This window comes from Apus apus, chromosome 18 (assembly GCF_020740795.1).
Source record: "Apus apus isolate bApuApu2 chromosome 18, bApuApu2.pri.cur, whole genome shotgun sequence".
NCBI lineage: Eukaryota > Metazoa > Chordata > Aves > Apodiformes > Apodidae > Apus > Apus apus.
This window is the reverse complement of record NC_067299.1, coordinates 4768319-4791837: the sequence shown is the minus strand read 5'-3', so window position 1 is coordinate 4791837 and position 23519 is coordinate 4768319. Positions and strand designations below refer to the sequence as shown.

General features: G+C 37.6%; 1 protein-coding gene across 9 annotated transcripts in view; it reads left to right on the top strand.

Moving 5' to 3' along the window:
- BCAS3 (BCAS3 microtubule associated cell migration factor) overlaps positions 1-23519 on the top strand; it is a 351811-nt gene that overhangs the window by 133739 nt on the left and 194553 nt on the right. For 7 of the 9 annotated variants that reach the window (XR_007891218.1, XM_051635998.1, XM_051635996.1 and 4 more), the window contains exons 17-20: positions 3057-3101; positions 9155-9279; positions 9888-10053; positions 11260-11360. Coding sequence is in view for 8 of the 9 variants with exons in the window: in XM_051635998.1 (XP_051491958.1) it covers positions 3057-3101; positions 9155-9279; positions 9888-10053; positions 11260-11360 (437 nt within the window). In the remaining variant the exon portion in view is untranslated. The remainder of the gene's footprint in view (positions 1-3056; positions 3102-9154; positions 9280-9887; positions 10054-11259; positions 11361-23519) is intronic. The other 2 variants (XM_051635999.1, XM_051635997.1) reach the window with 1 other exon arrangement.

Genomic DNA, 23519 nt, shown 5'->3' with positions numbered 1-23519 from the left:
GAGTAGGTAAAGTGTCTGATGCAAATTTTGTCATTTTAGTGTTCCTCATTGCTTGCATTATAAATATGAAATTCACTGATACCCATTTGTTTTATTTGGCTCAGAGAGCTTCATTTACCCCAGGTTCTACTGCTGAAGCAAACAAACCAGGGAGTGCAAAGTCATGATACAATTAAGTATGCAAAAGTAACTAAAAATGTAAAGAATAAAAATGAAAAAATAAAGGTAAAGACTTGAGTACAATAGGTCAGCTTTCCTGTGTCCTGAAGACAGACATTCTGACACATTTCTTAGATGTGTTTATAAATTAAACTTTTATAATAAGTTTAGGTAATAGAGCAACTAATATAATGATTTGTAATTTATATGAAATGCAGTTATTTGCACTACTTTTTGTTCAGATGTCACTGTTTATGAAAGGATTCTCTCTATGGCAAGACATAGCCATGAGGGTTGGAATAGTGGTTATTGCACAGCTCTTTAAAAGCTTAAAGAGTTTTTATTCAACATGATAACACAAAATTAAAGAATGTTTCAGTTTTTGATTCACTAAAACGCAGGATCAGGTAAAATTTTGAGAAAATTTAGTTGGGATTTTGAATCATCTTAATTCCATAATTTTCCTTTGAAATTTCTCACTGGCTGTAAGAAAGGGGAACCTCAGTGAGATTTTTGCCTTGGCATGACTCTGTTACTGTCACTGAGCGTAGCCATCTGGTGCTGGCTTTTCAAGGTTGGGTTGTCCTGTAATTTCTACATTCTCTCTCTCAATGAGCGTACCATCCATACTGTGTGAAGGAAACAGTGAAAAACAATTGCTTATATAAATATCACAAGGGGAAAAAAAGATGTCATCTTGAAAGAAATTAGGTCTCGTGAACATAAAATAAATGCGAACTTGTCTCTCTCACACTCAAGGCTTTTCATTAAGACTGTGGTCTTTGGGAGTGTAATCATATTTTCTTCATTATATGAGATTTTGTATCCATGTTAGAAACAAGCATGCAAACAAAACCTTCCACTGAAGCATGGGTCCAGCTGGGTCGATTTGTCATTAAATAGGGAGAAATTTTTAATTTGCAAGTGTGATCAGGTCAATATAGTATGTTGTGGAGGAAAAAAAGCATGTGGTATCTTCTGAAGTGTTGTAATGAGCTCAGCTAAATGCTTGTTGCAGTCAGGGAAACTGAGGCAGGGGAAAAAAAATACATGCCAACCCTCTACAGGATAATGATTTAGAAATTTTGAGCTCTGAGACAGATATGACCACCCTTCAATGACTCTATGAATTTATTCTATATATATATTCCAGGTTTTAATTTATATTGGCTATGGGTTATTCAGAAGACTTGGCTTTTCATGAAACAGCAACAGTGCTGGGCTGACCTTCTGTAGAGCCATTAGAATGGTCTTTTGCTCAGGATCTGAATGTGTTGACTCTACAGAGATCACACAATCCATACAGTTCATACAGTTTCATTGGCTTTTATCACTATTCAAAGATGATAGATTAGGAAGTCAGCTGGTTCTACCAAATGAGCTCTCTCCCCCAAAATGTTAACCAAACATTTATTTAAATACAAGCAGTTAAAGGCTGGTCTGTTAAGCAGAGTTCAAAAGACCTTCAGTACGGTTTTTGGCCCATGTTATTAGTTAAAAAATAGGATTTATTTCTGCAATATTCTATTCTTTGTTGCATTTTTACATCTTTGCACATTGAGGAATATATGTCTTAGGTTTGTTCTTTCACCTAAATTGTTTTTAAGAGGATGTCTTCATTCAGTGTCCTTGTGCTCATGTCAAATTTAGTTCACAGCATTATTTTTTATCAGGATGGTGTCTGTTTAATTGTGTAGGCATATGGCTGAGGGCTTTATACATCTTGTTATGGTAGACCTTTTCTTTTAGTTCATTGCCTGAAAACATTTCACTTGTTTCAACTAGCCAGAATTTATCGCTGAGTCACAGTACAAAAAGAAAAATGACACATTGGCATTTTCAAAATCAATTATTCAGCACTTTTGTGGATGATGTTACATCCCAAATGAGAATCAAAGCAGCCCTGAGCATGTGAGTAGGTCTAAATTTACCTCCTGTTCCTCCTTTTCAGATTTTAAGCAAATGTCAGTATGGCAATGTCTTTTTCAAGGCTGGTGTAAACAACAAGGGAGAGATCCATTAAAAATCCAGTGAAATGAATGGAGTGCAATGCCACTTAAGAAATGATACAGTGTGCAAAACACTTGAGAAAAAAATAAAGTATAAATCATGGTGTAGCTAAGTTGTTGAGTGGCCAAAAACACTAAACCGTGTCTGTATCAGGTGATTTTTACCATTAAATGCATCTGGAAGAAGTTAGGGTTCTCTTTCCTGCCTTCCAAGCAAGCTTCTAAGTGGGGAATGAGATTGCTGTGTCCTGGAGTTGCTAAAGATTTTGGATTTAATGGTTTATTTCTATCCCAGGAAAAGGGCTGAGTAATTTTCTCTACAAGGTTGTGCTTGTACCTGTTTTTGTTATTTTTCCATAGGACTTGTCTCTTTCCAATCAATTTGTAAAACTGTCCCACTCAAACCTTCAGACTTTCATGGAAAACTCCCACATATTTATTGCTCTTGATGCTAATTTACTTTTTCTGTTAGTTTTGACTTTAATGGCTGTTTAAGGCTCTTGACTGCTTTTGCCTCAGGTGTCAGGCGATTTCAGGAAGGAGACCCAAGCTGTGTCTAACTTGAATTAAAACATTAAAGCAACTTTTAACTTGCAGCTGCTGCATGAGGTTTGTGGCAGCCGTTGTGCATGAAGAGCCCCCCCTCAGCTCTTGCTTCTGGGGGTGGTGGCTGCTGTGTTAGTGGGACTCATCCCCTCAGCAGTTGTGTTTGTGAGCATCAGCATGCAGGTTACATGAGAGGTCTACATCTCTTTCAGGGCATCATGAATGATTATAAAAATTATTTTGTTTACCTTCTGCATAAATCTTAATAGCATGATGTACAGTGTACTTGTTGGTAACTGAGTTTTCATCTAATTTTTGTGCATTTTTCCCCTTTACGTGAAGACCTTACCTGTTTGGAGCAGGATGTTTTTCCATAAAAGCTCCATGGTGAGTTCCCAGTTCATACCCAGCATGCCTATAACTCATTTGCTATCCTCACTGATAACAACTCTGTGCTTAAGACTTTTTAATTTTTAATTTTTTTTTTTTTAATTTGTTTACCTGCATGGCTGATCCATAGATGGAAGGACTGCATAATTTCACTTTAAACTTGAGATGTGTGTTCACCATCAAACATTGTCAAAGAAATGCATTCCCTTTTTTTTTTCTTTACCATTTATTTTTTAAGTAGCAGAGAAGTTGAAAAATAATTTATTTCACCTTGGGCAAAAATGATTGCAATATCTTTCCAAAACAGTCATTTATATAAATATATATTTGTAACTTCCTTTATTACTGTGGCACTAAGTTGCTTACAGACAGAAAACATTGATGACAACCTCTCAAAAACAAGCCAGATTAGCAGTGAGTAGAGCAATGCAGTAAGAGATGAAGCAAGTAAAATGGACACTGAAAAATTAAAAGAAAAACACCACAGTTCTCTTAAGATAAGGATATTTGAAATAATACAGGGGGTTGGTTTTAATTTGTAAAATTGCAACATATTACAAAAATACAGACAGAAGGAAAAAAGTTTTACCAAGTTTCCCTGTGTTGGAGTTTGGTTCATTGTTGATCCAGTGCTACCTCCAGGCACCTCTTCATGATGAGATGGGGGTTAGGTGGTTGATATTTTAGGCAACAAGAATGTTGTTTAGCTAAGGATGCTTATTAGCTTTATCAGTATATGTTAGAATGTTTGTTTGTGGCTCTTGGTTTTGGTACTAAAAGTTTGTTCCACATGTATCACCCTCTTATGTCTCTGTCAAAATACTGTCTTCAGCAGAATGAACTTGAGAGCTTTGTTAGGATGCAGAGTTCTTAAGAGAATGGCAGAGGACAGCAGATGAGGGCTGTACCAGGGAGGGAAAACAAAGGCACTAAATGTGACACCAAAGGAAAGAAGGTGACATTGTCTTATTCCTAGAGAATATGTGGTTATTGGAGCAGACTCCCTGAGAACCATTTCTAAATGCAGTTATGATTCACCTAAGTATTTCATCTGATGGTGATCTGAGAACTGGCTCTGGAAGAAGAGTTTTGAAAGTGGATTGCTTTAGCAAATGGATGTGTCGGTCATCCCCTGCGTGAAGCAGCAGAGACTCTTGTCAGCCAGAAATGGTTTTACAGAATCACAGAATCTTAGGGATTGGAAGGAACCTCAAAAGATCACGTAGTCCAACCCCCCTGGCAGAGCAGGATCACCCAGAGCACATCACACAGGAACACGTCCAGGCAGGTTCTGAATGTCTCCAGAGAAGGAGACTCCACAACCTCTCTGGGCAGCCTGTTCCAGTGCTCTGTCACCCTCACAGTAAAGAACATTTTTTCTGATGTTTACAAAATTTTTCTTGTTTTTTTTTTTTTTCCTCTCTTCCCCCCCCCTCCCCCCTCTGTTTTTTCTTTTCTTGTTTCTTGGTGTTTTTAGATTGAGGCAAGATTTAAAGGCTGAGATTAAGGAGGGGAGTATATGGAATAGACTCAAAAATTGTTGCCTGTCTTTCACAAGACTCTCTTGTGGTTTGTTTAATGCCAGTGCTAGCTCAAAAATATGGTCTTTACTAGTCTACAGAGAAACTAGGATAAAAAGCACACTTTGGGTGGGGAAGAAATCATGTTGTTTCCATTAAGGTCTTAATGAGACTTAAAATTATGTAAAAAAAAAAAAAGTATGGAGATTTGACAATTTACTGCCTGCAAATATAGAAGCCTACCATTTCTTTTCTTGCTTTTTCTTGCTTTATTTATGATTTGACAACCGGAAACATGTCTTTGTTTTCTTGTTTTAGGCACAATGATAAATTAATTAAGATTTATGTGTTTTGAGACAGAGACGCTTTTTCAGTAATTTTACGTGTAATTGCAGATTTCATGCAGTATTTTTCTCCTGGTACTTTTGTTGCTGCTTATGTTGTCTAGATAAAACTTTTGCCTTCAAAAACCATGTATGTTTCCATTTCAGTGGGTTTAGCTCTGGGGTTGTGGATAAGTGCTTTTGTTTTTATAAATCTGATGTATTTGAATCCTATTGATTGAGAATATAAAATCAATGTGATTATTAGTCTTTGTAGACCCTTAATATTTTATTGATAATATTTTAATAGTAAGCAGCTCCTTAATATTACAGGTATGCAGTTTATTATTTTTTAAGTCATATCACTTGTTTGACTGTGAACTTAAAGACAAATTGAAAAGCCAGCATTTTTTTTATGAGACACAGCTCTGTGAAGAACACTCCATCACTGTCCTGTGTAGCTGCTGCTTTTCATACTCACCTAAGGTTTGAAAAATATTTTAATAGTATTCTTTTTCTTTCTTTCTTACATAGAGAAGTGAATAATAACAAAAAATTACTACTTTAAATACTTTGCTTTTTTATACAGAGCTAACACAATACATTTCCAGAGATATGACAGTTTGATTTGTTACAAAAGTCAACTAGAATTGTTTCAGTAGCTCTGAATCTTTTCTTATTGTGTTGTCAACATGAAATAACTGTTACCCTACTGCTGAGTCTCTTTAGTTCTTTTTAAGGTCTGACAAAGTGATGTCTGTATTTTCTTCTTTAGCTTGCTCCCATCCCTTTTTATGCCTTTCAGTAAAAAATGCTTATGTATATTTTTCATTGGACATTGCTTACATCTACATCTCAGTGCTTCTGCATTTAAAATGGAAATAATCCTTGGAAAGTTGTGTTAGAGAAGTTAATTATTATCAACAATACAAATTCCCCTAAATACAGCAGTATTTATCTGGAGTTTGGGATTAACTTGTAGTAGGTGACTTTGACTTCAGCTGTGGTAGGTGAATGTCAGCTGTTGGTAACTGAAATGACACAAACGTGGGCTTTAGTTGAGGCCCAGCTCTTGTTAAATTTATAGCAGAACAAGGACTATGAAATTGAAAGTTTTTTTTGTTACTGTTGTAGTCCTGCTGAAAGGTTCTGCACAGATACAATCAGAATAAAAATACTGCTGTGTCTCACTGAATTCTTGATGTACTAAAAGAGTTGGAAAGACTGAGACAGGAAAAAAAGACTGCCTTTTTATCCTCCTTGGGTCTCAAATATTGTGCTGTTATTTCTCAGTGTGGAAGATTGAAATTACAAGGCTGAGTGTTTTGGTCCCAAAAGCTTCACTTCCTTGTTTTTTTGGTTGGTTCCCAGCAACCTGCACTTCTTCCTGCATCACAACCCCTTTCACTTAAAACATGGGACAATCTTTTGGAAGTTAGCATATTATGAAGATTCTTAACTGTTTCTAAAAATGAGGCCGAAAGTGCCTTAATTTCAGTTCCTGGAATAATTTATGAAGTGCTGACAGGCTAAGACCAAGTAAAGAGCAGGAGTTCATAGCAGAACAAAGTCATTCACCACCTACCTTCAATATTATTGTTTTGTTATCATTTATAATACTGAGAGGGTATTTGCATCTACATAATAATGAGGATTTATAGTTTCCAAGTTGTTAAAATATCACCATTACAACAAAATATATTTTTCTAATGGCATTACTGTTACTGAAAATAACTGGGCTTTTGAGGTTTACTGAAACAAAGACATTTGAGTTAGAATGTATTGATGAAAACTCCGGGATGAAGTAAAATGGTGGTAAAATGAAAGATTCCTTAATTGCAATAGCTTTCAGAATTGAGTTGTCATCTTGGCAGTTTCTTCAGAAATATGTCTGAACCAGTATGATGCACTAGTAGTTTTTTTGGTGTTTGTGTTTATGTCTTAGCAGGACTAAGTTTAACCACGAGTCATCATGTTTTACAAGGTCTGCTCTGTCTACAAAACATCATTCTTGAAGGGAAAATGTTTTGACACTGAAGCCAACACTTAAAGGCATGCCTTGAAAGACCTACATCTTCAAGACATGGTGTAAACAGAATGTAGCTTAGACCATTTCCTCTGAAGTTGTTTATATCTGTATTTGGTTGAGCACAGATCTTTGAGACTAAGGGTGTGGAGAACCCTGCAAAAATGTTGTTACTGTATGAGATTCTCTTCTGCTTAAAGGCTTGAGCAGATGGTGGAAGTCATTTATGTCTCTGTAGAAGTTGTTTGTGTTGAGTAAAATTCCAGAATAGTAAAAATGTATAGAAAGATTCTCTTTTTCAAGAGGTTGTAAGAGGAAGTGAATATGTCTGAATCATACCTGTATTTTTAGTTTGCTTTGGATTGCTTGGTGGGTAACACTGTGCTTCTGAACAATTGGGTTTTTTAATTATATAATTATATTTTACTTATATACTTTTATACTGTATTAAAAATGATAATTTACTGAGTGAAGTATTGATCAGTAAGTAGCAACTTGTGCACATATTGACATGTTCAATTCTGAAGGAATATTAGTGCATGAATTGCTGGAAGGCAAGAGCTAAAAATAGTCATTGATACAGAGTTTGTTATAGAACTGTTTAAAAATACTATTTATATTGCAGGTGACTATTTCAAAGTTAAAGATATTCTAATAATAAATACATAATAAGTTAATAGAAATTTCAATATTCTAATATAGATCATCAAATACCACTGCAAGCAAGGTAACATATTTATAGTCAGGAACTTTTTTGGAACACAGATTTCTGACCCAGTAATCTGCAGCTGTAGTTTTAACCGTGGGATATTAAGTGCTTTCTGGTGGTTCAATATCAGAGTTACTGACTGTAAATCGCAGTTGCTCTCTTGGGATGTTCTAGCTTCTCCTGCATGTAGAAGACCTTCAGGACTGAGTGAAGTCTTTAATGTCTTTAAAGTCTTGCTTTAATATCCCTATTGCTTCATTCTGTTGAGCCACTTCACCTGTATACAAGTAATTTGTCATTTTAAAAAAAGGTGGCATTAAATAAGTGCCATTATGATAACACATAGTGTTTGAATGGTTTTCTGCTGATTTAAAATATTTTTCTGCTGATTAATTTAATCATAATACTGCAATAATTTGTGTCCATCCACATATATGCACATACTTATTAGAATTGAAGATCATAACTTAAAACCAACCAAGTGAATGTGATGGTGTAATCACAGGCTGATACGCTGTGCAACAAGAAATAATGGGAGGAAAAAAAGGAAAGCAGGAAGAGGTAGCAAGAGAAGGGAGCAGTGAAACTGAGTAGAGAGAGGAATAATCCAACTAAAAGACTGGAAACAGGGAACATGGAGAAGGAGGAATCCTGTGTGAACTTCTCAAAAAGCTTTTCAGGCAAGGGTGAAATCCTGGATTAATGAATTGAGGAAATGGACAATTTCCTCAATTCTCAAAAGTAGTTCTGAATTTACAGAAAGCATAATGTTAGGTATCATCAGATTCCTGTAAGGAGGAATACTAAATGATGTTTCCATGAAACATAATTATAAATTGCTGTACCTGCTACATGCCCATTGTGGAGGTTCAGAGGAGAATGTCTTAATCTCTATTTACATGATGCAGTAACTGATACTTGTTTTAATGTGTAGCTCATGAGTGTTTGCATTGTTTCCCTTTCCCTGTATCCTCCGCATGCTGTTCCCTCCTGCCCTTTTGCCCATGTCACATGGATCCTGGTGGTTTCAATGGCATCAGGTCTGTGCTGAGTTACAGCTGAGCAACACTACGTGGTAGCATCCTTTGGAAGTTTCTTTGGAAAGTGCAAAAAAATATCACCCACCTAGAATGTCTGACCCAGAATCTGTTTTCATTCCCAAAGGTTTATAAATGTTTGTATTCACTTCAGAAGATGTTTCTATTGAATGCAAATATTCAATATTGGGTCTTTTAAACAGTACAATTAATTCTCCATTATGAACCAGTGCTGTTCTCCAAGTTAATGAGTTCAGTGATCCAGGGGGAGTTTGGGACGTAGTATTGAGAAACACAAAGCATCTGTAAGTCCTGCTAAACTTAATGGGAACTGCAGATACTCACTTCTGAATTAATATCTTAGAGTGACTGTTGAGCAAAGGACATCTTAATTTTTGAGAATGAACTTTCATAATGTTTTGTTCTTTCTTTAAGCAAATCCAAACCAGCTCCACAGATTTCACCCAGTAAGTCTGTGGGAGGAGAGTTTTGTGTTGCTGCAGTCTTTGGATCATCGAGGTCCTGGTTTGCAAACAATCCTGGTCTGAAAAGAGAAAAAGGTTGGTATGTTAAAAATGTTAGTTGGTATATTAAAAGTAGTAGTAGTAAATTCTCTTATTTTCTCATTTTCTGGTAACTTCTGAGCAGATGGTGCTTTTCTGTAGATTTTGTTCCATAAACTCAGTGACAGTGGAGATTTTTGGGAACATGGCTGGGATGCTTTTGATAAAAAGGACAATTTTCAATAAATTTTAATCAGTGAAGTAAATAATTGATCTTTTATTATGATGTAATGACAGAAAACAAACTTTGATCATTCAATCCAAAGAGCCCGTGTGAAGTTTTGCTGAAAAAGCTGTGAGGTACAGGTGAGACATCTTTCCTAAAGCACATATACAGACATGTTTGGCAATGTATAATTTTTGGTGAGAAGCTCTGTTCCACCTTCTCTTTTATGAGATACTAATATTTTTTGAAACAAGGATAAAATTGTCTGCTTTGTACAATTTTCTTTTTGTCTCTGCAGCCCAATCACTTCACGTTTTTAACTGCAAGCACAGAAAGGCAAGAGAGCTAACAAAAATAAGTAGTTTACTATTTCTGCGAGTGTTCTTTTTCTCTTTCTGCTGTTCTGTTGCTGTAAGGTTTTCTTTCTCCTTGCACACAGATCAATCAAAGCAGTTTGTAGTGGAGTCGTTGTATATTATCAGCTGTTACGGAAGCCTGGTGGAGCACGTGTTGGAACCGCGCCCGCTCAGCACAGCTCCCAAGATTAGTGATGACACACCTTTGGAAATGATGACCTGCCCCAGAGCCAGCTGGACTTTGGTTAGGTAGCTCATTCTTTTTACTTTTACTACTTCTTTTTGTCCAGAAAATGATTGTGAGCTTTTTTTTTTTGTTTTTAATTATTTTATATTTTAAGAGTGAATGAACCGCATCATGGTTTTCACCCATATTTTGATCTTAAAGTTTCTCTTCGAGGCTGATAAAGTTTTCCATTGAAAGAGAAGACTTTCAACAGCAAAATCAAGCCTACCTTTTCATATCACTCTGTTAGTGCTTACAAGTCTGGATGGGAGCTAACCATTTAAATACTTCTGTAGACGTGGAGCTACGTGAACCTGTTAACAGATCAATGGAGGTCCTTACCAATTAGTGATTTTAAATGATCAGATTGTAATTTAGCTTTTTATATAAGGTCTAGAAACAATTATTTTAATAGTGTTAAAGTACAGAATTCTGCCTTGAGACTTGAGTGAGGTTTCCATAGTGAAGCATTGCAAAGAATCAGGCCAGTTATCCTGTAAGTAGCTGAAGGGAGCATTTCTTGAACCCGTTGAAGAAATTATTCCCGACATGTGGAAGAAAGTAAACAAAAATTGATGAGAAAGTGTTGTCAGTGCTTTTGACATTTTTAAACATTTTTCTATCGATTTTTCTTGTCTCCTATATTCCTTAGTGCTTCTTACGGCTGGACTAGATTGATCAATACTTGATTGACCAAGCTATTTAGGAATGGCCCACCCTAATTAAAATTACTACACAGACTTCTAGACCATTATTGTTGAAATGAGTAGGTTGTAATGGAATTGAAAATTCTAATTGGATCAATAGTCCATAACTTTACACAGCTTTATTTTCACAGTTTGTAAATGCTCAGTGATTCTACAGTATCAGAGCAATGCTAGTTAACAGAACAAAAAAGTTACCCAGCTTCTGGTTTGTGTTTATATAACGTCAGCATGACATACAATGGTCCTAAATGTATTTACCAACTTAATCTAAACCACCTTTATCATTTTTTTGTGCACAATACGCGCTGCAGTCAACAAGCAAGTATTGTCTTTGCCTCACAATCTGCGCGATTCAGTCCTGCTGCTCGACTGCCTGTGGTGTGTTGCAGTGTTTGAACAAGCTAATTTAAATAATTACAAACATTTTGTGAGCTTGTATAGATAATTACATGTGATGACAGAAACACTGATTTACATTCTCTGTATTAGCTAAAATATTAATAGTCTTGTGTTTTACCTCAGAACTCCTCAGTGGAATGAACTCCAACCACCATTTAATGCAAACCATCCACTGCTCCTGGCTGCAGATGCTGTACAGTACTACCAATATCTTCTTGCTGGCTGTGAGTAGCTGACAACTTTTTGTATGGTTTTACATTTAATCCAAATGCAGCTTTCTGAGTTGTTTTTTTCAACCTGCATTTGTTTCAGTGCATGTTCTGCCCCAAAATAGGGCTTCATGTAACCAGCTGTATTAGAAACAGTAGAGAAGCAAATATAGTTTCTTTCTCATATGAATCAAAGCTGTGAGACTTTCACATAGACAAAATGTGGGTGCTTGGCAGGCCTTCAAAGTGTGACCCACTAGATCCCCTAAAGTCTTCAGGATCTCTTCAACTCATTTCTTCTCATGCTTTTAGCCATTTTCTCTCATGAAGTCAGTAACAAGAGAGTGCATCTGCATTTTCCCTCTCCCCTGGAACTCCTGATTGCTGGGCTACTTCCAGCCAGAGTCTCAGACAGCTGCTTCCCTGTGGAGCCTTGGCATTGCTTCCAGGGATGACTGTCCACCTGCCTCATCCTGGGTCTTACCCAGCCCTGTTGTTCACAGGGAGTCAATATGCATGGCACTGAATAGTCATATACATTTATATCTATCTATCTATCTAGATCTATGGTATGTGTATATTATAAATATAAATCCATGTATTTTATATTGCTATTATACATAAATAAGTATGTTATTTTTTTATTTTGACATTTTATAAAGAATATTATCAGGGAGTATCAGGTCTCTCTTTTTTATCTTGGGCGTAGTCAAAATCAAAGTGATGTAGCAGTTAAAAGTTTCACAAGGGAGCAACTGTTGGCATGTATAAAAGTGCTCAGAGGGAAACTAGACCCTTCTGTCCAGTTGGGAGTGCAACTAACACCAGCATGTTATGTGACACAGGCATTTTTAAATGCAGAAAGTGGACACCTGGGCAAAAAGGCACTAATTCTGAATCTGACTGGTAAAAGCAACATTGGCAGCAGATCTGTTGCATCTACCTGTCCATCTGTTGCGTGCACTCAGAGCTCAATATGTTGTGGAAACCCACAAGGTTAGGAAATTACTTTTTCCATTCTGTGTAGAAAAAGGAAGAAAACTCAAAAGATAAAAAAGAATAAGAAACAGTAATTAATAGCACACAGCACTGGGTCAGATGTGCTCTTGGGTCTGAACAAAAGTCTTTCTGTGAGCGCGAGTGCTTACGTACACAGATCACATTTCTCCTACATAAGGAAATCAGGGATGGATGTGGTTCACTCTGTGTATTTCATTAACAGCTCAAATACTAGACATTTCAAATGTTGTTGTATGGGAAACTTTTTAAAGGAAGAAGAATGAGTGGTTTGCTAAATTCCAGCAATATAATTAATTTGTATGATTTGAATTACAGTGAATGTTTTCATCCACATAACAGGAGTTCATTAAGATGGGTGTGGAATATAAAGAAAAATAAAATAATAAACTTTGAAGAGAAAAAAGAGCATAGCAAAAATGGCTCGAACAGACATGTTTGTGTATATCTGATAATCTTTGAATTTTTATTTGTTATCCGAATTTATTTTATCTCAGCTACTCAAGAAAGGTTCAGAAAACAGTGGAGTCAAACCAGGAATCACACGAAAGAGTCCAAGACACCTGTTAGCTTTCCCCCTATTAAATGCATGCTAAAATGAAGTTATCTGGCTCTGCTTACCTGCAGTAATGTAGTGGGTTGGCATTAGCTGCAGCCTGTGGTTTGATGTGCTATCACTTCCGTCAGTGAGTTTAATTGCCAGCAAATGGCTAAATAGGGGTTGAGGGTGAATGTTACATCTGTCTGCCACGTTAGTGGTAAGAGGAATTCTGGCGCCGTTTCAGGGTCACTATTTGGATCTGTCTATCAGAGGTAGAATACAGCAGTTTCTCTCAGTTTCTGTATAGCATTTCTGCCAATTGTTTGGCTCCATTAAGTGTGCAGGGGAAATAAAAGCCTGAATGACCAAGTCACAAGGGGGTATGGATAGACCCTTTCTTTGTCCACACTCAGAACATTGCATTAGGTCTCATTATCCATTTATAATAAGTGACCTTTGCCCCCTGGGTCATTGAAAAATACTCAGTGTGCTTTTTAGCACAGAGTACCCCTGTCAGCAGACGGGCAGAACAATGAAACGTCTGGCAGTCTGGTTAGAGGGCTGTACTGTGCAGGTTTTCATAAATACGCAGTTTGATGCCAAAATACAGGACCAAAAATCTTCCCTGGTCTCTGAAAACTATAAAGTAGGCCAGTGAGTTCTTGTGTTAAAAAGAGAGCAGTCTAAAAATACTGCATTTAGTTATTTATGCACAGTTCAGCTTTTAATATTTTTAAAGAATCTTAGTTATATACACAGCTAATAGGGCAGTAACAAGGAACCATTGTTTGAAGAAATATTTTGTACAAGTGTCCAAGACCTTTATCCCAAGGGTATTTGTAAGTGGATTAGCACAGCTGTTTCATTGCTTTGAGGTCATCTGTGACATCTGCTGCAGAAACCTGGATCAGAGTCTGCAGTTCATATCTACCTGAGTGCTTTATCACAGCCGTGTCTGGTGCAAAGAGGTGAGAAAGTGGGTAGGGAGAGATTGAGAGATTTGGACCTTTCTGTAAGTTCATGGCTTGAAAGTGAACTCACATGTAAAATTCCACAACCTGCTGGCCTGCAGGAAGTGTCTGTAGCCTGCTCCTGAATGGTTCAGGCTTTTTACAGTTGGTCAGACTGAAAATAACCAGTCCTGAGAATCAACTTACCTTCTGAAGGAGCAGATTTCAGACTTGTTTTTGTAAGAGTTCGTCCTGGAAAGCCCTGGATGTGTTATAATCCTCAGGTCTTCAGTGCTGGGTGTTAGTTGCTGGATGTTTCTCTCCTACCCTTCTCAGCTTTAAAGTGTAATATTTAACCTCCTTTGTGTCTGTAGCATTCCTTCATTATTTGTGGGTGTTTTGAGCAACTTCTAAGTCTAATCACAACAGTGGAAGGAAATGTAAGTCACATTTTATTCTTTCTAGGTGTTTTTTCTATAATTCAAGTACCACCACCTAGTATAGGTAGACTGTCTTAGCAGAGAGGAGAGCTGTGCCAGGCACTGCGTGCATACATAGCAAGGAACTCAGAACCACTTGGATCCAAAAGAACTTACCACGTAAAGGACTTGGCTTTCTGCAAAGAATTGCCAAGTTTCATTGTTATTTTTTCTTTAAATACTACTTGCTTCCTGCTGTTTAGTACTTAGGAATTAAGATGCTTCTCATGTTATAAACTCTCAAGGCATGCTATTAAGATCTGCTTTTCACTTCCATGACAATCAGCTGTTTGTGTTCACATTTTTTTCTGATAAATACCTTTCTCTTTTATTACCAGGACCTGAAGTCTTACATATTTGATTGACTTAACGCATGTTTCCTTTGTTTGACTTCTGTGCCTTCCATGTTTGCATCTTTGAATTCAGCCAGACATATACCTGGTACATAATGGAAATGAAAATAAGTAACTTGACATAGCAGCAGGAAGCCTTACATCCTCATTTCATACTTTCTTTCTTTCTTCCTTACCCCTCCTCTTGAATTCACTTCTTCATTGCACTAGAGGAATGGACTCTAGTTGAGATCTCTGAAATATGAGCAATTAACGCATTAATGAAATCACTGGAAATCAGAGCAAAAAAAGGTTGAATAAAATGAGATATGATTTCTCTCCTCTGGTTCTGGAAAGGGCACCTTCACATTCCAGTCAAGAGTTTTGGCCCATCAGGACCAATTTCATGGAGTTGACCTGCAGTTGTCAGAAGCAGGCCAATGACAAGAATTAATATATTAACTGGTATGCAGTGCTCTTTGACAAATTGCTTACTAAATACATCAAAATTGATTGGACGTTCTGTGTTTAAATTGACAAATGACTGCATTAGGGGAAGGAGGGAAATCCATTAATTACAGCTGCCCTCAACCGTAGGAAATGTAATCGTATAAATATAGATTTTGTTAAAACAAAAGTCTCTACTTTACTCTAGTGTTGCTGGTAAGTGTACTTGCACCTCTTTGCTATTAAACCTCCAATAGGAGGTTTTGAAGACAGATCTTTGTGACTGGCTTTTAAATAATCAAAGACCATTTCTGTTGTGTTAAAAGGAATGATACAGTGTTTCTTTATCCCACTCTGACCGCTTCTGGAAATTGTTTCTCTCTCAGAAAAATGGACACAGAGCTGAGGCTTCTGCTGTCTCATTAATTGTTTATTCTAAATGCAGTATAATTGATGCACCACCACGGTAGATTCAAACCAGTTCTCTGTATTCTCATTCTTTGTTCCTGTGCTGGTCTCCAAGTAATACTTGCAGGGCTGTTACTTATTTCTGAAAAAGAATTTGCTCTTGATTTAGGCCTGAAGATATAATCAGTTTTATAGGTTTTGTAAAGGGATTCTTGAGAAGATTGAGGTCTGTATTTATAGCTGCCTTTGACTTTTGGCTGTTAGAACAGATTTTCGTTTCTGGACCAACTGTTGTACATATCTTGCATTTTACTGAAAATGGCTTTCATTAGAAGTCAAACTTGGTAACTATTCATTGTCTTAAAAGGGAGGGGGCTAACCTTTCCTCACTGTTTGTTTGGGCTACATGATAACACAATTTATACAGATAATCTCTAACTCTGACATCATATTTGCACTTCCTGCTCCCTCTAATGCAAGCTGTGTGCCCTGAGCAAGACTTATGTCTCTAAGCAACACTGTGGTTCTTTATGGCCTATTTTATATTCCTTTCATACATTCCACTGATGGAAATAAGAATTCCATACATAGAGCTGGTGAATATTGTGCAGTGGAAAGCAGGACTGAGAATAAGAGTAGTAAGTGTATTAAATAACTGTGTGAATATGTGCTATGAAGACAGATGCTATGAAAAACAAGCAATGATGCAGGTAATCACAGCCAAAGTGCTGCCAGAGGAATTGCCCTGAGCAGCTGCAGGAAGGACTGGGGTTGTTCTGGGCTTTCAGCCTTTCCCCTGCACAGCAGCTCACGCTGGGGGTCTGGTGAGAGGCTGACCTACTGGGACTGACAACTGGATCTAGTGCTCTACCACTTTGCAGCCTTCTACCTCTGTTTTTCTTCTTGCACTCTTTCTTGTGTGTGTATGTAATGGTGCATTCTTTCCCACTAATATGATAAATATTATAATAATATAATATATATGAAATAATATGTAATGATACCTGCCCCACCATAGATAGACAGGGCTCCAGAGCTCAGCGTGTTCCATGGGGCGATCGCTGTGTCTTGCTCTGTGTATGCTCAGTGTCTATCACAACAGAGCTCCATTTCAAATCATAAAACTGATCAAAACCAGAGCCTGTTCTGTAACTACAGTTAGGCTGCCATGCAGTTATGAGGTGTTCAAAGCCTTTTTGCTCTGTTCCTGTGACATCTCTGCATGGCCACGCTCAGAGGTGAGTGTGGAGCCATTTCAGCAGCCAGTGCTGCCCAGTATGGTGTCCCTGCTGGGCTGGTGCTGTGGTGGCACTGCCAGCACTGCAGGGCAAACTGGGCCCACTTAACATAATCCACTGGTGAAGGCTGTCTAAACAAAACTCTCTGACATTACCCTGAAGTGTGTGAAGCCCACTTGAGTCTGTATGAGCTGCTGTGCTGGGAAGCCTGGAGGGAGGTGGGAAGAAGCAGTGGCGTGAGGGTGAACATTTTAAACTGCATCATTTTTATGGACTGATTTCAGGGACATTGCTGGAACTACTGCCCTTTCAGATGTACCTGTGCACCACAAATGAGGGTGTTTCCACCAGATTGAGTCAACAAGTGTTGTGTACACAGCATTCCTGGGAAGACAGGGTGATGGAGATGGGCCTGGCAGACCTGCGGGAGGTCTGCAGGAGCAGGGGAGGCAGCTTTGGCTGTGCTGAGAGGGAGGAAAACCAGCCATGTAGTAGATGGAGGGAATCCCTGATCACAAGACGTGTTCCATTTTGATGATTCTGCCAGGTTTTTCCCTCCTGTGCTCAGTAAGAGGATTGCAGCTAACCCTTTGGTAGCTGTTAGTGCAATCCACCAAAAGATGGAAAGCTGCCTTGTGTTGTTATTATTTTGTGTACAAAACACAACTGAGATTTCATGTACTGATTTGTGTGCATATATTTAAGTTTATTACCCCAATGAGAATTTTTTAATGTTTTCTAGATTTTCAGTTTGACATTTTGAAATTGCTTCCAGGTAGTATATAATTTTCATTAAACTCTACTTTTTTTTTTTTTCTTTTTCTTTTTTTTTTGACTATACTATAAAAAAAATACAAGTGTTTTAAAATAACTTCTTGGGTCTCTGCATCAGTGGTTCCAGAGGAGTTGTGCAGGTGTCCTGTACAAATCCAGATCCTTGGGGGAAAATGTATAACTCCTTGAAATTTTGAGGAGGACATTTCTATACAGAAAAATGAGTTTCAGAATTTCAGAAAATTAATTCTGAAGTGTTTGTCTTGACTCAGATATTTTCGCCAAATATGACGTGTAAATATGAGTGTGTATATATATAAATGAACATATAACAGGTAAAATAGGTTGGAATTTTTTACTATGTTTAAAACTGTAGCAAATCTTATATATAATTTATAAATACATAAATACACTTAATATATATTTTATTACAACAGTTACAAAATTTCCAGGGAAAGTGATTCCAAGGATGCATTTCTCTTACAGAACTGTTACATGTATTTGGGGTTTTCTGGCAGTAGTCACCAACAGTGAAAATGAAATTTTCAGGTTTGCTTCTTACACTTGGAGGTGAATTTCAAGCTAATCTGGATCACCTTCCCATTCCCAGAAAGATGTTTCTAATGAAATTGTAGTTCATGGTATTTTTTGTAAGCGAAAACTGAGTTTCTCTAAAACTGTAACCTGCACTTCCTGCTCCCTACAGGAAATGGGATTAAGTGGTAGAGGGAAGCAAATTTAATTTTGGACTGAGCATGGGACTGATTGGGGTAAATAGGAAGAGGGCAGATGCCATGTCTTGGAAAAGCTGACTCATTGCATGTGAGCAATGGAGTAAATCATAACACATTTTTCACCCATAATTGGTGTTTGTGAAATAGCATGGATGAGGTGAATAAAAATTAACTCTGTAAGGTGCATTGGGTGCTAGCAAAGTGTGTGAAGTTCCTGATGCACTTGTACACCTGGGCACAGCTTCATCAGGTTACCGAGTACTTGCCCATCTTAATCCATGTTTTATAAACTGAGGGCTGGAAACAGCACCGAGTATGGGAATTAAAATACTTTCAGATGTGTACAAACAACAATAATGAACAAGGGCACATGCTGAAATAGTTCTTTGCTATGGTTACATGGTCATCTGGAACTTCTTAGAGAGGGGTCCATCAACACGGAGGGGTCAGTTTTCAAAGCAGTGTACAGGGATTTCGCCGCGCGACTCCCATTGACGTTAATGGGAGTCAAACGGGTAAATCCCCACGCACCGCTTTGAAAATTTACTACTAAGCCTCTTGACTTCTCACTACATACTTTGATTGTAACAGTAATCCATGGTTAACATAATTTTCCCGACAATAATGTCAAACATACTTTTGAAGTCAGTGAATTATAGAAATAGTTAACTCTTCTATAATTCTTTAAAGATGGCCATCAGATGGATTTTGCCATCGGTTCGTGCAGTTGAAGTTATTCTCTAACTCAGGAAAGAATATATGTGTTATCCTTTGGTACAGAACTCACTGTCTGTTCACAGTCTGAGCATTTGAAGTGTTGAACAGCCTTCAGGTGCTCTGCACTGTGAATAATGCTAGGTTCTAGCTCTGCCCAGCTTTAAATGTTCATCGTACTGGCCTGGTTTCTTATGGGAACGTTAGTTAAAGGAAGCTGGAATTAGGCACAGTGAACATACAGTGGTCTTGCAGTGCAACCAGGAGTAGTGGTGAAGCCTGGACACTTCATCAGCATCTTTTAGGGGAAAAAAATAAAATAAAATGCTAGGCTGCTGACTATCAAACCAGTGTAAAGTAAGAAGCAAGTAAAGCAGTCATGAAAGCTTGGGAAAACCTAAGGAGAATTCATATCCTGATTACAGACCTCCCTATTGTTTAAAGAGTAAAGTGGTGATACAGAGAAGGGATGGTCTGTAAAGCACCTAATAAACTGTGGGCAATATATAAATAATGAATGTGTAAATGTAGAAGTCAGTCAGTGATGTGAAATAGCTGTTAGGCTGGCTAAATTCATGCTTTACAGGTGGGTTTTTAGCTTAATTTTATTATATTTATACATACCAGAATCTCAGAAAGTCATAGCAGGAAAAAAAATTAGAAGGGAGAAGTTTTGGGTAAAAGAGGATATTTGCATGGCATGCTCCTGCAGAAGTTTACAAGCTGAGAAATGCATTAAAACCAGAACTTTGTTCAATAACATAGAGCCACAAGTAAAAATACATAGTGCATATCATCTAACTGCACACAGTTTATTTTAAACATGGTTGTAAGCATTCTGTCTAAAATGAAAGTCAGGTCTTCACCTTATTGTCAACTTGAGCAGAGGCAGAGCCAGCAGGCACAGAGCTGGGTGCTGCTAGAGAAGGGTCAGGAACATGCAGGCAGTGAAACTCTCCAAGTTGTTATTGAACTTGAACTACATGGTAATTCTGACTGTGGGGTACAAAAACCAACCTCTGACAGAAGTGAGATCACATCTGTAAGATGGAAAAAAGGTGAACCTGTTGAATTCAAAGTGGCTGCCTGTAGACCTGAACCAGAATTGTCACATTCTACTTGTCATGGGGAACAAGATGTAACTAATGCATCAGTAGTTCCAGAAGTAGCATGAAGTAAATAATTTAAGTTGTGGAGCTTAATATTAAGAGAAATAGTCCAGAAGCTTGTTGACAACATGTGATTACCTCAGGTGTCTAAACCACCTATGATCATTTTAGATATAACTTGGGAACCACAGAAAAAGCATCAAAATCAGATGTTAGGTGGTGATTTGTATGAAGCAAGGGGTATGTCATTTTCATTCTGCATACCTGTTTGCCATGGCCATGACTAGAGATTGCCTGTGGACACATGATAGACTTCAAACTTAATGAATTAAGTACATTGTTTCTGTTTCTACTAGATTTTAGAATCTTATTTCAAATTATAAATGTTGTATGTTCAGTTGCAATAAAGGAAAGCTCTCAGGGTGTCTGCAGGCATGTGTATGGCAGGCAGCACAGAACTAACAGTCTCTATAGTCTGCCAGTGCCTTTGTTTGCTCTTAATTTGGACAAACATACATGCCTTGGAGAAGAGCACATCAGGAATTTCATATATAACTCTCAATTAAATTGAATTGTGTAAAGCTTATTTATATAAATGAGAAAATTAAAACCTGTTGGTTCAAGAAGTACACAAAACTAAGTAAAACTAATGATTTATTGTTCACAAATTAAAACCATAAGCGCGCACGCTACAATTGAGCTGTAGTGTTTCTTTGTTCCAGCACTTCAATGCTGCTGAAAGATGACAATTTATAATCTTTGGATGAGTAAAGATTTGTCTTAGGTCTAGGTATTTATTGTATAATTAGCCCATCTCTGAACAAAGCCACTGTTTGTTAATTCCAATATTCGTCAAGCATGTGTATTTGTCTAGGTCTTGCTCACGTGTCAGGAATGCCTATGCAGATTTTTTCACATCAGTATAAATGGTTTGTTTTCTTTGTTTGTCACTAAATATCATGGCAAAGTTTCAAAACAATGGGCTTTGTTTCATACTTGATCATTGAATCAGGTCTTGGAGTTGCAGGGGAACATCAGTTCAGCTGTATTTTAGCCTTTGTTTCAGCTTATCTTGAAACTTTTGTCTCCACAGACACTTCTGTGCAGTTTTCCTGGCGCTAACTAAGTTGTAGTGGTTTGGTTTTTTTTCAGACCCTTGCTTTTAATAATCTTTCTTCAACATATTAGTAAGGTTAATCCTGTAACTGGAAAGAAAGGAGTCTGCAAACTTTAAAAATTTACTTTAGGTGATGGGTAAGCACCTGCACCTATGATTTTGAGGGTAGAAAATGAGATGGCAGCATTCAAGTTACGAAAGAAGATGAAGTAAAACAGTTTTCACTGAGATTCTGTTTTTCCTTAGTTAAATTTGGAGTGGTTCAGTAGAGCTTGTCAGGATGGAGGGAGAGGAATATATTCCAGATTTAGAGTCAATGCAGATCACTTTTTCACTTGAAGTAAGACAGAGATTAAAGGTGCTACTATTATTTTTGTGCCTCTCTAACACATTTTACCCCCTGCCAAATATTTATGGCAAAGCTGATTTTTGCTGTAGGTCGCATTCTGGTTTTTGAAAAGTGACTTTCAGTTTTTGCTTATGAAGGCTTTTTGCATTTATAAGTAAACTTTAGAAACTCATGTGCTTTTATACTGCATAAACAGAAGTTGTATGTGCTAGTTCTCACCTGGGATTTTTAATAAACATTAATTTTCTCTGTACTTTTTCGCTCCTTGGTTAATTGTACCAATTTCTGCCTTTTTGTATATTTCTAGATTAAACAAACTCCATTGCATTCTGGTATTTGAAATAGGTTTGTCCCAGATGTTGATGTAAAAATAGCAAAAAGTTAAAAATTGCCATCTCTCAGACACAAAGTATTGAATTTATTATTCTAGGAAGGTACAAAACACCTGCAATTGGCAGTAAAATATCTTGGTGCAACAAGGGCTTATTTGCTCCTTGTCTGTCCATGTGCCATTTGTGACTTTTTCCCAATGAAAGAGAAACTACAAGCGTGCAAGAAAAAAAACAACACACTCCTTGCTGCCAAGTTTTTGAAAAATTTGAATTTTATCGTTTGCTATCCTGCCTGATGGTGAAATTCGCTGGAAAATGAAAAAAAAAACCCTCTGTGTTACAGCACAAGGATGGCTTCACTCATGTGTAAGAAGAGGCTGCCATAATTTCCAGTGTGATTTCAGATTTTCAAAGAATTAACTGGAAGATTAAAGATTACTTTTGAGCTCAAATTCCTGGAAATGTCCCTCTGGGCTTAAATTAATCTCATCTTGGAACTTGATACCAGTGCAAGAGGTGTGTGACCCAGAAAGGAAGAAAGCAGCGGGTTTATGGTTTTTAGGACATATTTGTTTCTGTAACTTCAAGGCTATTTTTAACTTGAAAAAATGACCGTATGTCTGTCTGTAACAATCAGTACAGCCATGGCAAAGCTCCAGCAAGGATCACTTGTCTTAAAAGGTTGTATCTCACTAAACACCCCGTGCTCCCACTAAGGGCAGTGGGAGTTGAGCTTGCTTTGCCTGTGGTGAGGCTGGGACTGGCGTTATGGGATCCTGCTATCAAAACCAGACTCTCATTAAATGCCTGCTTGTGTGATAGGTGTGGTACATAAATGCTATTTTATTAAATAGCAAAATAAATTACTGAGGTTTGACCTCAGCTAAGGCTTTATCACTGTTGCCCTGCTGGTGAACTCTAAGGCAGAGCTTTTCCGTGGAATTCAGCATGTCGTCACTTTTTGGTAGAAAGAGTTAATGCTGGGGTCTGAAATGTGTCTTACTGCAAGAGCTGTGCAAAGCTGTGATTCCTCAGGAAAAGGCATAAAGTGGAGGACCAAAACTCTTCTTAAATTTCAACTTCTTATTCCCTTTAAAAGCATGTTGAATCCCCAGTAAAATGTAAAATTATTATGCAAGGGAGAAGTATCGTGACAAAGCAGGGTGGGTGCTGCTGCCTGGACTAGAGAGTTCTTGTAGCTAGTCGCTGAATAACAGCTTCCCTAATCATGACAGCTCTAGTAGTTACCCCTGGGATAGAAAGAACAAAAAAAAATTCAGAACAGTCCATAAAGTTCCTGTTGGTTTGAAAGCAAAAACATCTGCTGGAGTCATGAACAGTTTGTTAGCAGAGTTCAGTAACAGGAAGGCCTGCAGTTGATCAGCTGTGCCCTCAGCAACAGGCAGCACTGCAGGCAGCACAATTTATTGTAGGGGAGTCAGGAGATATGGGGAAGATTAGGGCAACAGCAAAACGTGTCAAAATAATGGTTTTGTTTCATTGGTTTCAAATATAAACTTTGCTGGTGAGGAAGAATTGGGGGCATTGTGGTCTCATATTCAGATATTTGCTGTGACTGTCAGCTGTTTGCAATCCAGGAAGGTATGTGCAGTTCCTGAACATGAGCTTGATA